Genomic DNA, 17,183 nt, shown 5'->3' on the forward strand with positions numbered 1-17,183 from the left:
GTGAAGATGGTCAAAAAGTACAAATTTCCAGTTATAAGTAAGTCCTGGGGATATAATGTACAGCATGTTGACTTAGTGAACAAAACTGTACTGTATATTTGAAAGTTGCTAAAAGAGTAATGAGATGGTTGGATGGCATCACCAACTCAATGGACATGAGTCTCAGTAAGCTCTGGGAGTTGGTGATGGACAGGGAAGCCTGGTGTGCTGCAGTCCATGGGGGTAGCAAAGAGTTGGACAAGACTGAGTGATTGAACTGAACTGAACTGAAGAGAGTAGATCTTAAAAGTATCATCATGGGGAAAAAAAGATTGTAACTATTAATACCTATGGTGATGAATGTTAACTAAACTTACTATGGCAATAATTTTGCAATTTAAATATGTATCAATTATTATGGCTTTCCATGACAGTGAAGCTGGGGAGATTCCAGCCAGGAAAAGAATGTCAGATCTCATTGTCCTCCTAGGTTTTTTTTCTTTTCCCAGCTGCGCTGGGTCCTCATTACTGCATGCAGGCTTTCTCTACTTGCAGAGACTGGGTGCCACTCTCTAGGTGCAGTACATGGGCTTTTCATTGTGGTGGGTCCTCTTGCGGAGCTTGGGCTTTAGGTGAGTGGCCTTTAGTAACTGCTGCACGTGAGCTTAGTAATTGTGGTGCATGGGCTTAGCTGCCTTGAGCCATGCGGGATCTTCCTGGACCAGGGATTGAACTGGTGTTCCCTCCATTGCAAGGCGGATTCTTAACCACAAGACCATCAGGGAAGCCCCTTCCTAGATTTTTGACATTATCCTAAAGCCCTTGGATAGAATGGCTTGATCCCAAAGACAAATAAATCAGAAGCTGTGGTATATACATACAATGAAGTATTACTCAGCTATAAAAAGGAACAAAATTTGAGTCGGTCGAACTGAGATGAATGAACCTAGAGCCTGTTATACAGAATGAAATAAGTCAGAAAAACAAGTACGTATATTAACATATGTAAGGAATCGAGAAAAATGGTACTGATGAACCTACCTGCAATGCAGGAATAGAGATGAAGACATAGAAAACGGACTTCCAGAAACAAAGGGGTGAGGAGAGGGTGGTCGAACTGAGAGAACAGCATTGAAAGATATACATTACCATATGTAAAACAGAAAGCTGGAGGGAAGAAGCTGCATAACACAGAGAGCTCAACCCAGTACTCTATAACCACCAAGAGGGGTAGGATGGGCTTGAGTGTGGAAGGGAGGTTCAAGAGGGAAGGGACATATATACTTATGGCTGATCCATGATGTTGTATGGCAGAAACCAACACAATGTTGTAAAGTAATTATCCTCCAATTAAAAATAAACTAAGAAAGAAGAAATGTAGTTAAATTCACCAGCTGTGAAAGCCATACAGCAAACTTTTCTTCAAGATTTTTTTCTTAAAATAAAGTATGTATATGAAAAAAAATTTTTTTAATTTTTAATTAAAATTGAAAAATAGTTTAAAATAAATAAGTATTATGTTATATGTGTGGATACTTGATCAGTCTCATGTCTGACTTTTTGTGACTCTATGACTGTAACCTGCCAGACTCCTCTGTCCATGGAATTCTCTAGGTAAGAATACTAGGGTGGGTTGCTATTTCCTTCCCAAATTACATTATATACCTAAAACTAACACAATATTACATAGTAATTATATCTCATATCAAAACTTATATCATATTTGGCTCACCAAATGTACCACATTAATGCAAGATGTTAATGATAAGGAAACTATGTGTGAGGGTAGGGGAGAGTAGTGTAAGTACACAAGTACTGTTTGTACTATCCCTTCAATTTTTTGGTAAACCTAAGACTACGCTAAAAAATAAACTCTGCTAATTAAAAAGAAATAAGTAAACTGATGGTAGCAAGTGCTGGTACCAGAAGTTGCCACACATTACTGGTGGAAATGTAAAATGGTATTCTGGAAATCAGTGTGGCAGTTAGGTATATACTTACCACATGACTCAGGAATCCCACTTCAAGGTATTTATCCTAGAGAGATTAAAACTTCTGCTCACAAAAACCTGTGTTCTTAATTGCCAAAAACTGGAAACAACCCTTATGTCCTTCAGTGGTTCATTTGGGAATGGATAAACAAAATCACTGCAGATGGTGACTGCAGCCATGAAATTAAAAGACGCTTACTCCTTGGAAGGAAAGTTATGACCAACCTAGATAGCATATTCAAAAGCAGAGATATTACTTTGCCAACAAAGGTCCATCTAGTCAAGGCTATGGTTTTTCCAGTGGTCATGTATGGATGTGAGAGTTGGACTGTGAAGAAAGCTGAGCACCGAAGAATTGTTGCTATTGACCTGTGGTGTTGGAGAACACTCTTGAGAATCCCTTGGACTGCAAGGAGATCCAGCCAGTTCATTCTAAAGGAGATCAGTCCTGGGTGTTCACTGGAAGGACTGATGCTGAAGCTGAAACTCCAATACTTTGGCCACCTCATGAGAAGAGTTGACTCATTGGAAAAGACCCTGATGCTGGGAGGGATTGGGGATAGGAGGAGAAAGGGATGACAGAGGATAAGATGGCCAGATGGCATCACTGACTCAATGGACATGAGTTTGAGTGAACTCTGGGAGCTGGTGATGGACAGGGAGGCCTGGCGTGCTCCGATTTATGAGGTTGCAAAGAGTCGGACACGACTGAGCAACGAACTGAACTGAAACAAACTACTGATATAGTTTGTTATTCGTCAACAACAAGGATGAATCTCACTGGCACTAAACTGAGTGAAAAAAACACTCTCAAAACATTAAAACATTACATGCTCCGTGATTACATTCATGTGACACTCTGGAAAATGTAGAAGTACAAGCAGAGAAAACTGTTAGCACAGATTATGGATGAGGATAAGAAGAATCTACAAAGAGGATAGCACCAGGGAATTTTTTGGAGTGATGGAACCATATAGTATCTTCACTGTGATGACAGTCCTATGAGTCTATAAAGATCCTGTGACTCACAGAACTTTACATCAAGAAGAAACTGATAAATACAAAAACACTTTTATTACATTGGTGGTTGCAAAATGTATACATTTGTCAAAATTCAGAGATCACTTAAAATGGATTAATTTAATTATATATAAATTCACTGTCAAATATATTTGAGAATAAATATAAAATATATATTTAAAGGGGCAAAATATTTGGACACATCACGAAAAAGATACACAACAGCTAATAAACATATGAAAATATTTTCACTACTATGTATAAAATAGATAATTAATGAGAAACAACTGTAGACCACAGAGAACTCTACTCAGTGTTCCGTGGTGACCTAAATGGGAAGGAAATCCAAAAAACAGGAGATATATGTATAAATATGGGCTTCCCTGCTGACTCAGTGGTAAAGAATCTGCCTCCCCAGTGCAGGAGACTCGAGTTCAATCCCTGGGTCAGGAAGATTCCTTGGAGAAAGAAATGGCCACTCACTCCAGTATTCTGCCTGGGAAATCCCATGGACAGAGGAGCCTAGTGGGCTATATATTTAGTTCATGGAGTTGCAAAAAAGTAGGACGTGACTTACTGCCTGTTCAAGTCACATAAACAAATAAAATGACTTAGCAACTAAACAACAAATGTACACATAGAGCTGATTCACTTTTCTGTACAGAAGAAACTAACACAACATTGTAAAGCAAGTACACTCTAATTAAAAAAATATGAAAATATTTTAACACCATTGGTATCAGGGCAAAACAAATTAAAAGTCCCAAAGTTCACCAACAGAAGAATTAGATAAATGAACTGCATTATACTCATATAATAGAATATTGCTCAGCAATAAAAAGCAACAAACTACTAATAGGTACAAAACAAAAATGAGCAACAACATTTTACTAAGCAAAAGAAGGCAACACAAAAGAGTATACACTGAAAAAACAGGCAAAACTATCTTACAAATATAGAAATTAAAAAATCAGTTGTCCAGAACAGGGTGGGAATAGAGACAACAGGCAAAGAAAAGATACAAGGGTAAGGGCAAAGTGAACTTTTAAGACTCATGACAATGCTCTATTTCACTGAGATATTGGTTGCATATGTTATATTAATTAAAGCTCATCCAATTATATGCCTAAGATGTTTTATATATCTCAGTAAAAAACACAAACAAACAAGTTAAAATTCTGCTAAAGATTATGGAAACTGGCATTTATCCCTTTTTCTTTCATTGAAAGGTACGGTGGTGTGTGGGAGAAACCACGAAGCAAGATTTTGATACCACCTCAAAGTCTACAAACTGTGAAGCACATTTAACAAATACTGTTACATCTAAAGCAACAAGGGACCAAGGTAATGCTGACACATTTGCCACTTCAAACCTCAAATATGATGTAGATTTCCCAGAAGTTAAGTATCACTATCCTAAAGAAGACATCCAACTAGTATAGGAAACTAGTCATAGGAAAAAAAAATTTGTCTCTGAGGAGGCTGAGGAGGCCCTGTTTCACTTAGTGGGTCAGAGAGAACAAGAGAAAATAAGTTGTTACTTCTAAGGAAAAGAAGCCTGCTGAAACAAAGAGGAGTTAAGGAAAGAGAAGAAAGCAGACTGTATAACATAGAGACCTAATACCTAAAGAGCTCTCTGGTGACCCACGTCTGCCTCTTGAAGGCCAAAAACTAAAGAAAGATTATATGACCCAAGTGTAGAGGAAGAAACACATTTAGTAAGACACTTCTTAAGAAAACAAATTCATATCACATCCATTTACTTAGACTGTGTGTATTTAAAATGATATATTTTTACTCCATTCAGTATTCCAAAGCATAAAATAAAATATGCAAATATAGATAAAATTTTCCTAAAATAATGTATTTTTTCCTTCTGTTAGCAACAATTTCACTACATGATAACATTCAGTACTAACTAGTAAATTTGTAGAAATATGGGATCTCTCATTGGTGGAATACATATTGGTACAAATTTTCTGAGATAATTTTTCAGTATTTATAAAAATTTAATATACAAACTTCCCTATACCTAGTAATCCCACTCAAAAATGGTTCCCTGTTTATGAAAAATAAAGGTTTCTGCAATACTATTTATATTAGTAAAACTCTAGAAACAACCAAACTGTCTAATATCAGTGCACTAAGTGACTAAATTATTGGATATAGTATATTTGGGGAGTATTGTAAAGCCAATAAAAAATAAGCAAAAGAGGTACATCTAAATGTGTTAAAACAGAAAAAAAAATATTAAAATATTACTAACTAAAAATGGCAAAACATAGAACAAGATGTATTTCATGATCCCTCTTCAGCAATGATCAAAAAATGTACAGTCATACATGGGCAGCATGCTTTTTTCTTCTTGAAAGGAATGAAAAAAAAAAAACCTGTCAGTAGTGACTGCATTCAGGAAATAGTCCCATTTATTATTTTCCTTTTCTATACCCTGTATAAAAAACAAATGTATTATTTAATAACTAAAATTTTAAATAACATTAGGGAATTCCTTGGTGGTCCAGTGGCTAGAAAACTGTACTTTTCAATCCCTGGTCAGGGAACCAAGATCCCACAGGCCATGAAGCACAGTCAAAATAAACAAATAAATAAATAAATAATGTTAAAGCAACTAATACTAACAGCTAATCTTTCCTCTGAGAGCAAGTTTTAATAAATGGTTAATTTTTCTTGTCTATAACATAAAAATACATATATTCAAGGTGACATAACATCTGTTATCCTAAAATACTACCATTATGAGCTAAACTGTCCCCTTCAAAATTCTCATGTTGACGTCCGCACTTTTAAAATGTATATACGTGAAGATAGGGACTTTACACAGGGAGTTTATGTTTAAATGGGGTCAAAAGGGTGGGAACATAATTTACAAGACTAGTGTCCTTATAGGAAGAGGAAGAAACTCCAGGGATGTGTGTGCACAGAAAAGAGGCCACATGAGAACACAGCAAGAAGGTGGCCATCTATAAGCCAAGTAAACAGGCCTTAGAGAAAACAACCCTGCCCGCACCTTGATCTTGGACTTCCAGCCTCCAGATCTATGAGAAAATAACTTTCTGTTGTTTAAGCCACCAACCTGTGGTATTTCATTATGTTAGAAATGTAGACCAATAAAACTAGTTGACCAGTATGTATATTCTCAAACAGATAACTGGAAAATCTGAGAAAAAAATTCCAGTTTTAAAACACCGACCATGAGTAGTGCCAGTCAAGAAAAGAAAAAAGAACATATAAAGTGCTATCTTTAGCCTTACTTTGGAGAAGGCAATGGCACCCCACTCCCGCACTCTTGCCTGGAAAATCCCATGGACAGAGGAGTGGGCAGCAGTCCATGCGGTCATGAAGAGTTAGACACGACTGAGTGACTTCACTTTCACTTTTCACTTTCATGCATTGGAGAAGGAAATGGCAACCCACTCCAGTGTTCTTGCCTGGAGAATCCCAGGGATGGGGGAGCCTGGTGGGCTGCCGTCTATGGGGTCACACAGAGTCGAACACGACTGAAGTGACTTAGCAGCAAGCCTGACTTATAAGAACTCTATAGTAATAATTAAAAGTGATAAAATTGGTGCAGATTTATAATCAGGCTATCTTTTAAAATAATTGTGTCACTTTTTACAATATACCCTCTTAAATTTACAAAATAAAAAAAGCAAGGGATTTTAATAAGTTTAGCATTAGCGTTAGTTGCTCAGTCATGTCTGACTCTCTGCAACTCCATGGACTGTACCTCGAAGCTCTTCTGTGCATGGGTCTTCTGTGCGACCCCATAGACGGCAGCCCACCAGGCTCCCCCGTCCGTGGTATTCTCCAGGCAAGAATACTGGAGTAGGTTGCCATTTCCTTCTCCTTTAATAAGCTTAATATTATCATAAATTTAAAATACAATATATAATAATGAGATTTAAATTTCATGAAGAAAACAACCATGCACAATACACTATTCTTAGATTTAAACTGAAAAATGACCCTAACCTCAAAGCATGATTTCAACATATGCCAGAAATAAATTAATTTAAAACCTGCAATTATGTAATACAAGAAAATAAAAAAAAGAACATGTAAGAAAATAAAAATTCAGCTTCATTAAAATATTTTAAAACCCCATATACTTATAAGAAGAGAGTTTTTATTTACCCCCTGCAAAGAAACATCCCAGTGTTCTGAGCTTCTGAGTTTGGACAGTGGTGACTGAACATGAACATCCTCTGGTTTTGCATTTAATATCTTTGTTATCTGAAACCAAAATGAGAAAATACTTAGTTTAATTGAAATATAAGTAAGAGCTGAATGAGCTAACAGAACCACTACATTACCTGCATTAATATTTTGCTATTACTTTTAAAGAGTTTTAAGTTCAGTGCTTAATTTATAAGTAGTTAAATATGCAGAGAAGGAAATGGCAAACCACTCCAGTGTTCTTGCCTGGAGAATCCCACGGACGGGGGAGCCTGGTAGGCTGCCGTCTATGGGGTCGCACAGAGTTGGATATGACTGAAGCAACTTAACAGTAGCAGCAGTAGTTAAATATGATTTTACAAAAAGCCTCTTTCACTCAGTATAAAAGTAGATAAATGAGGTATCACAGTAACTATTTAACTACTCTTACTTGCAGTTTCTTCCTCTTCTAATCTCTCAAACACTACCCCCAGAGCTCTCTAATACACAAATCTAATTACGGCTACAATCTTAAACTACAGCAATGGTGCCCATTACTTACAGATGCAACTCTTAACAATCTGGGCTCTTTAATGTCACTCACACATCACAAACTTTACACCTTAACCACATTGAGTTTACTCAACCTTCTTGAGGCATACATCTCTAGACCTCTGTATATACTGCTCCTTTAACCTAGAATGCTCTTCGCTCTATTTCTCCCCTATTAAATACCTCAGATTCTGCAAAAAATTATTCTTATTCACACAACTGTCACTCCCATACCAGGGCTTTCCTTTCTCTGGGTATTAGTACTTGGTAGTTTGTATTACACATATCATGCTATATTATAATCATTTATCTACATGTTTGTCTTCTTCACCAGACTATGAAGGGACTAAAAGAGTGTATTCTGACTTAGTCACCTTTATATTCCAAAGTGAATGGCTTACAATACACTGAATAAACAAATGAATGGATGGATTGTAGCCACAAGCTTGAAATCTTCTGTTTAGAACTTAAATAATTTAACTTTCACATTATAAATGATGGTTAAGCATCAAGTTTAGCTTATTATATAACATAAAATAAGCACTGGGCTTCCAATATAATAAGCATCAGGCTTCCCAGGTGGTGCGAGTGGTGAAGAACACACCTGCCAATGCAGGAGACGTAAGAGACATGGGTTCAGTCCCTGGGTCTGGAAGATCCCCTAAAGGAGGGCATGGCAACCCACTCCAGTATTCCTGCCCAGAAAATCCCATAGACAGAGGAGCCTGGTGGGCTACAATCCATAGGGTTGCAAAGAGTCAGATGTGACTGAAGTGACTCAGCATGCATAATAAGCGCTGTATCAACTACAATCAGTAACACCATAAAATGGTTTCAATATGAGTAAAGCAAAAGGGCTTCCCTGGTGGTCCAGTGATTAAGAATCCACCTTGCAATGCAGGGGATACCACTTTGATCCCTGCTCTGGGAAGATCCCACATGCCATGGGGAAACTAAGCCCATGTGCCAGAACCACTGAGCCTTAGCTCTGGAGCCTGCAAGTCACAACTACTGAAGCCCACACATCCTAGAACCTACACTCCTCCACAAGAGAAGCCACCACAATGAAAACCCTGCGCACTGCAACTACAGACGAGCACTCGCTCTAGAGCATCCAGAGAAAGCCTGAATGCAGCAACAAAGACTCAGTGAAGCCAAAAATAAATAGATAAAATTATTTTTAAAAATCTACAAATGGTAAATGCTGAAGAGGGTGTGAAGAGAAAGGAACCCTCCTAGACTGCTGGTGGGAATGCAAATTGATATACCTACTGGGAAGAATAGTATGGAGGTTCCTTAAAAAACTAAAACTAGAGCTACCGTATCTCCTGGACATATAACTGAAGAAAACCATACTCTGAAAACATACATGCATCCCAATGTTCACTGCAACACTATTTACAAAAGTTAGTAGGTGGAAGCAACTTAAACGTCCACCAACAGAGGAATCGATAAAGAAGATGTGGTCATATATACAATGGAATATTACTCAGCCATAAAAAAGAATGAAATAGCATTTGCAACAACATGGCAAGAATACACAGAAGAACTATACAAAAAAGATCTTCATGACCCAGATAATCACGATGGTGTGATCAATCACCTAGAGCCAGACATCCTGGAATGTGAAGTCAAGTGGGCCTTAGAAAGCATCACTACCAACAAAGCTAGTGGAGGTGATGGAATTCCAGTTAAGCTATTTCAAATCCTAAAAGATGATGCTGTGAAAGTGCTGCACTTAACACGCCAGCAAATTTGGAAAACTCAGCAGCGGCCACAGGACTGGAAAAGGTCAGTTTTCATTCCAAACCCAAAGAAGGGCAATGCCAAAGAATGCTCAAACTACCGCACAACTGCACACATTTCATACGCTAGTAAAGTAATGCTCAAAATTCTCTAAGCCAGGCTTCAGCAATACGTGAACCGTGAACTTCCAGATGTTCAAGCTGGTTTTAGGAAAGGTAGAGGAACCAGAGATCAAATTGCCAACATCCGCTGGATCATGGAAAAAGCAGTTGAGTTCCAGAAAAACATCTATTTCTGATTTATTGACTATGCCAAAGCTTTTGACTGTGGATCACAATAAACTGTGGAAAATTCTGAAAGAGATGGGAATACCAGACCACCTACCCTGCCTCTTGAGAAACCTATATGCAGGTCAGGAAGCAACAGTTAGAACTGGACATGGAACAACAGACTGGTTCCAAAGAGGAAAAGGAGTACGTCAAGGCTGTATATTGTCACCCTGCTTATTTAACTTCTATACAGAATACATCATGAGAAATTCTGGGCTGGAAGAAGCACAAGCTGGAATCAAGATTGCTGGGAGAAATATCAATAACCTCAGATATGCAGATGACACCACCCTTATGGCAGAAAGTGAAGAGGGACCAAAAAGCCTCTTGATGAAAGTGAAAGAGGAGAGTGAAAAAGTTGGCTTAAAGCTCAACATTCAGAAAACTAAGATCATGGCATCTGGTCCCATTACTTCATGGCAAATAGATGGAGAAACAGTGGAAACAGTGTCGGACTTTATTTTGGGGGGCTCCCAAATCACTGAAGATGGTGACTGCAGCCATGAAATTAAAAGATGCTTACTCCTTGGAAGGAAAGTTATGACCAACCTAGACAGCATATTCAAAAGCAGAGACATTACTTTGCCAACAAAGGTCCATCTAGTCAAGGCTATGGTTTTCCCTGTGGTCATGTATGGATGTGAGAGTTGGACTATAAAGAAAGCTGAGCGCCGAAGAATTGATGCTTTTGAACTCTGGTGCTGGAGAAGACTCTTGAGAATCCCTTGGACTGCAAGGAGATCCAACCAGTCCATCCTAAAGGAGACCAGTCCCGGGTGTTCATTGGAAGGACTGATGTTGAGGCTGAAACTCCTCATGCGAAGAGTTGACTCACTGGAAAAGACCCTGATGCTCGGAGGGATTGGGGGCAGGAGGAGAAGGGGATGAGAGAGGATGAGATGGCTGGATAGCATCACCAACTCGATGCACATGAACTTTTGGGTGAACTCCGGGAGTTGGTGATGGACAGGGAGGCCTGGCGTGCTGGACAGGTGATGGACAAGCGTGCTATGATTCATGGGGTCACAAAGAGTCGGACACGAATGAGCGACTGAACTGAACTGGATGGACCTAGAGATTGTTATACTGAGTAAAGTAAGTCAGACAGAGAAAGACAGATATCATATGACATTGCTTATTTGTGGAATCTAAAAAATGGTACAAATGAACCTATTTACAAAACAGGAATAGAGTCAAAGACATAGAAAACAACCTTACAGTTACCAGAGGAGAAAAGGGGTAGGAAGGAAAGATAAACTATGAGATTGAGACTGACATATACACACTGTTGTTGTTTGGTTGCTAAGTTGTGTCTGATGCTTTGCGACCCCATGGACTGTAACCCACCAGGCTCCTCTGCCCATGGGATTTCCCAGGCAAGAATACTGGAGTGTGTTGCCATTTCCTTCTCCACATACACACACTATTACATTTAAAATAGATAACTAATAAGGATCAACTATATAACACAGGAAACTCTACTCAATAGTCTGTAATGACCTATATGGGAAAAGAATGTTGAAGAGTGGATACATGTACATATAATTGATTCACTTTGCTGTACACCTAAAACTAACACAACACTGTAAATCAACTATACTCCAATAAAGATTTTTAATTAAATAAATAAATAAAACTGGGTATAGTAGCAAGGTAATGGGCTTCCCAGGGAGCACAGTGGTAAAGAATCTGCCTGCAAATGCAAGAGACGTGGGCTCAATCCCTGGGTCAAGAAGATACCTTGGAGTAGCAAATTGCAAACTGCTCCAGAATCCTTGCCCAGAAAATTCCATGGACAGAGGAGCCTGATGGGCTACAATCTATGGGACTGCAAAGAGTCGGACACACATACACGCACAGAAGCAATGTAAAATCTCCTTTTTAACTCCTTTATCTCACTTAAGCTAAATCCAGATTTTTTCCTTTTATTTTTTGCTGCCTGGCATGGCTTGCAGGATCTTAGTTTCCAACCAGAAACTGAACCCAGACCCACAGCAGTGAAATGACAAAGTCCCAACCACTGGACCACCAGGGAATTCACTAAATCCAGAAAATTAAATGAATAAACCACACCCCACAAATCTGAAGTAAGCAAAGGTAGAATAAGAGTACCCAAAGCTACACTCTCTATGTGGTCTTGCAAGGTACTCTTGATTTCACAACCCTCCTTTATATCTTCTTCTCACTCTTTTTTTCCAAAAACTGTGCCAAATTAAAGTTATTTGCGTATAATTAGACTGCTTCAGAGAAAAGTCACTAATAAATTATTATAATGCAAATCAAGGAACTATGGCATTAAATCACAAAATTCTATAGGAAAAAAGATTATCTTTCTAAAAACAGATTAAATCTTTTTCAACACCTTCTAGGTAGGTAGAAACCTCATTTTGCCTGTTTTGCTACTCCTGGCTTATATGAAAGAAATAAATGAAAAAATATGTTTAAAAAGATATATACCAAATAGTAACTTTCAGCGCATAACTTGAATACAACTCTTCAACATCTACAGTATCATAAATGAATGCACCTGAGGTACTCTAATATATTTGATCATCAAATAAATGAGTATGTTTTATATAAATTTAAAATAATATTTGAAAAGTATACTAGTAAATTTTATAATGATTTAAACAAGGCTGGTCCCAGAAAGGATTTCCTATTTTCTAGTTAACCCTTGATTAATTAGGATATACCACTGGTGGGTCAGATGGTAAAGAAGACCTAAGTTCAATCCCTGAGTCAGCAAGATCCCCTGGAGAAGGAAATGGCTACCCACTCCAGTTATTGTTGCTTGGAGAATTCCCTGGACTGAGAAGCCTGGAGGCCATGAGGTTGCAAAGAGTTGGACATGACTGAAGGACTAACACATCCCCCAAAAAACACTGATTAGTTATAGATTTACAGTATTTTCTTTAAAATTGTATTGAAAAGACAAATACCAAAATACTTTAAATATTATTAACTCTAAAGATAATCCAAAAGTTAAGAGCAAAACTAATACATACCTTATGTAACTCTGAAGACGAAGGCTTTTTCCTTTTCCCTTCTGTGACAATTTCTACAAAGACATGATAAAAATTAGCATTAAGAAACAACAGAACAGAATTAATCCTTTCATAGCTGTCTTCTGTCTTAAAGTAACTTTTCTTGTTAGATTTACAATTTATAATCATACACTTCACAGAACCTGAAGGACTTACATAAAGATTAAAAATAAACAGAAGAGTAACAGATTCTCATAAAATTTCTTGATTAAACAATATATGTATAATGACAACTGAAATACGATAGGTAGCTGACTGTAAGAACTAAGTAAGAAATTCCCTGGCAAAAATCCTAGTATCCAAGAAGTCTTTGATGTATTTTGGTTGAACTGTAAGACTAGATAAATTCTTATAATGGGGAACAAGGGGGCTATGGGAGAGGAGAGCAGAGGGTAAGGGCTACATATCTAAGCATCTATGCAAAAGAAAACAGCTTAGATCTTTCTTCACCATTTTTCAGACTTCCTAACGGATGTTCTTTGTTTTGTTTTTTTTTTAATTTATTTTTCTAACTGAAGGATAATTGATTGACAGAATTTTGTTGGTTTCTGCCAAAAATCAACATGAATGATTCTTTTATTCAGTCAGCAAATACGTATTGAATGTTTATCATGTGCCTGGCACTGTGCCAGCCAGTGGGTATTGGGTAGCGAGCAAATTTAACACAGTTTAAGTCTTCCTGGAACTTACAATTCACTGGAATTTCTCACAAATTTCATAATAAAAATCAATCATAGAGATCCACACATGTGGTCACTTATTTAAGACAAATACACCCCCTGCAATTCAGTGAGGAAGGGATGATCTTTCCCATGAGTAATGCTGAAGCAATTTTATAACAAAATGATGTAAACAAATAAATAATAAACATATTATAGACAAAAATTATTTATAAATGGATCAAAGATTTAAATGTCAAAGACAAATAAAGCTTCTAGAATAAAAACGAAGGGAATATAGTCATGATCTTGGGGTTGGTAAGGATTTTTCCAACAAGATTCAAGTAGTACTAATCATAAAGGAAAAGATTAATAAACTCAACTTCATTAAAATTAAAAACTTTTGTTCACCAAATCTGATCACTGAATGAGAAAGCAAACTGCAAAATGGAAGAAGATGATTTATGATGCAGTTATCTATGTACAGCATGATGACTATAGCTAATACTGTGTAATACATGTATCTGTCAAAGGATTCATAACCAGAATACATAAAGAACTCCTATAAAGCAAAGGCAAGACAACCCAGTGTTCACAATGGGCAAAACCCTCGAATAGGTACTTCATAAAAAATTTTAAAAAGTCCAAATGGCCAATAAACATATGAAGTATCTACTCATTATTCAGTTCAGTTCAGTAACTCAGTCGTGTCCGACTCTTTGCAACCCATGAATTGCAGCATGCCAGGCCTCCCTGTCCATCACCAACTCCCGGAGTTCACTCAGACTCACGTCCATCGAGTCAGTGATGCCATCCAGCCATCTCATCCTCTGTCGTCCCCTTCTCCTCCTGCCCCCAATCCCTCCCAGCATCAGAGTCTTTTCCAATGAGTCAACTCTTAGCATGAGGTGGCCAAAGTACTGGAGTTTCAGCTTCAGCATCATTCCCTCCAAAGAAATCCATAAAGTACCTCAATTTCATTATTACTAGGGAAAAGTGAAAGTGAAAGTGAAGTCACTCAGTCGTGTCCGACTCTTTGCAACCCCGTGGACCCACCAAGCTCCTCCGTCCATGGGATTCTCCAGGCAAGAATACTGGAGTGGGTTGCCATTTCCTTCTCCAGGGGATCTTCCCAACCCAGGGATCGAACCCAGGTCTCCCACATTGCAGGCAGACGCTTTAACCTCAGAGCCACCAAGCTAAAATATCAATAGAACATCATTTACCCTTGTAAAATTAAAAAGACAAACAATATCAAGTTTTTTTTTAACAATATCAAGTATTGGTAATTGGTCATATTCTATATGACTAGAAGTCTCACATACTGCTTGTGTGAGGGTAAATGAATACATCTACTTTGTCAGTCAGTATCTTCTAAAGTTAGACACCTGCTTACTTAATGTCCAACAATAACATTAATAGATATTTAACCAAAAGAAATGAGTGACTATGCCTCTAAAAGGCATAAAAATGCTATCCTATAAAACAGGCATGTATAAAAATGCTATCTTTGTTCTTAATGACGAAACCTAAAAACAATCCAAATATCCATCACAGGAGCAAGAATAGACCTTTGTATACAACAGAAAACTACATGAATAAAATTTTTTATACAACAGAAAATTACATAGTAATAAAAAGAATGAATAACTGCTATGCACAATATGAATACATCTCACAGACATTTATGTGGAATTCAAGAATGGGTAAAACAAATCTACGATGATATTAGTTAGGATGGTGCAAGTACCCAAACAGGGAGACAACTAACTCACTGGGACAGGATACAAGTTAGTCTTCTGAGATGCTCAAAATGTTCCAATCTTGAACTATGTGATAGCTATACAGGTTTATGTATACAAGTATAAAAAGTCATCAAACATCAAAGACATGGTACTATGTCACATGTAATTGTTTGCTCACTAAGTTGTGTCTGACTCTTTGTGACCCTGTAGACTGCAGCAAGCCAGGTTCCTGTCAGCTTGAATATCTCCCAGAGTTTGCTCAAATTTATGTCCATTGTGTCAGTGATGCTATCTAACCATCTAATCTTCTGCTACCCCGTTCTCCTTTTGCCTTCAATCTTTCCCAGCATTAGGGTCTTTTCCTATAAGTGGGTTCTTCACGTTAGGTGGACAAAGTATTGGAGCTTCAGCTTTGGCAACAGTCCTTCCAAGGACTATTCAGGGTTGATTTTCTTAAGGATTAACTGGTTTTATCTCCTTGCCATCCAAGGGACTCAGAAGAGTCTTCTCTAGCACCACAATTCAAAAGCATCAATTCTTCAGGACTCGGTCTTTTTGAATGGTCCAACTCTCACAACCATACATGACTACTGGAAAAACCATCAGTCAGTCAGTTTAGTCGTGTCCGACTCTTTGTGACCCATGAATCGCAGCATGCCAGGCCTCCCTGTCCATTACCAACTCCCAGAGTTCACTCAGACTCACGTCCATCGAGTCAGTGATGCCATCCAGCCATCTCATCCTCTGTCGTCCCCTTCTCCTCCTGCCCCCAACCCCTCCCAGCATCACAGTCTTTCCCAATGAGTCAACTCTTCGCGTGAGGTGGCCAAAGTACTGGAGTTTCAAAGAAATCCCAGGGCTGATCTCCTTCAGAATGGACTGGTTGGATCTCCTTGCAGTCCAAGGGACTCTCAAGAGTCTTCTCCAACACTACAGTTCAAAAGCATCAATTCTTCGGTGCTCAGCTTTCTTCACAGTCCAACTCTCACACCCATACATAGATTTGACTAATCGGAACTTTATCAGCAAAGTGATGTCTCTGCTTCTTAATACACTGTCTAGGTCTGTTAAAGCTTTCCTTCCATGGGGCCAGTGTCTTAATTTCATGACTGCAGTCACCGACCTCAGTGATTCTGGAACCCAAGAAAAGAAAATCTGTCATTGCTTCTACTTTTCCCCTTTCTATCTGCCATGAAGTGATGGGAGCGGATGCCATGATCTTAATTTTTTAATGTTGAGTTTTAAGTTAGCTTTTTCACTCTCTTCTTTCACTTTCACCAAGAGGCTCTTTACTTCCTCTTCACTTTCTGCCATTAGAGTGGTATCATCTGCATATCTGACATTGTTGACATTTCTCCTGGCAATCTTGATTCCAGCTTGTGATTCATCCAGCCCAGCATTTCACATGATGTACTCTCCATATATGTTAAATAAACAAAGTATCAATATACAGCCTTGTCGTACTCCTTTCACAATTTTGAACCAATCCATTGTTTCATGTCCAGTTCTAACTGTTGTTTTTCTTGACCCACTTACAGGTTTCTCAGGAGGCAGGTAAGGTTGTGGGGTATTCCCATTTCTTTAACAATTTCCACAGTTTGTTGTGATCCACCCAGTCAAGGGCTTTAATGTAGTCAATGAAGCAGAAACAGATGTTTTTTCTGGACTTCCCTTGCTTTCTCCATGATACAATGAATTTGATCTCTGTTTCCTCTGACTCTTCAAAACCTAGCTGGCATATCTGGAAGTTCTCAGTTCACATACTGCTGAAGCCTAGCTTGAACAATTGAGGATAACCTTGCCAGCATGTGAAATGAGAGCAACTGTACCACAGTTTGAACATTTTTTGGCATCACCCTTCCTTGGGATTGGAATGAACACTGACCTTTTCCAGTCTTGTGGTCACTGCTGAGTTTTCCAAATTTGCTGATATATATTGAGT

The 17,183-nt window shown here is 38.2% G+C and overlaps 1 protein-coding gene across 1 annotated transcript in view; it reads right to left on the bottom strand.

Moving 5' to 3' along the window:
- The window catches only part of SENP7 (SUMO specific peptidase 7), a 137,034-nt gene that overhangs the window by 104,030 nt on the left and 15,821 nt on the right, over window positions 1–17,183 (bottom strand). The window contains exons 2-3 of the mRNA XM_068976375.1: window positions 12,799–12,851; window positions 7,146–7,244 (exon numbers count right to left, since the gene is read on the bottom strand). Of these exons, the coding sequence (XP_068832476.1) occupies window positions 7,146–7,244; window positions 12,799–12,851 (152 nt within the window). The remainder of the gene's footprint in view (window positions 1–7,145; window positions 7,245–12,798; window positions 12,852–17,183) is intronic.

Source organism: Capricornis sumatraensis, chromosome 1 (genome assembly GCF_032405125.1).
Source record: "Capricornis sumatraensis isolate serow.1 chromosome 1, serow.2, whole genome shotgun sequence".
Taxonomy (NCBI): domain Eukaryota; kingdom Metazoa; phylum Chordata; class Mammalia; order Artiodactyla; family Bovidae; genus Capricornis; species Capricornis sumatraensis.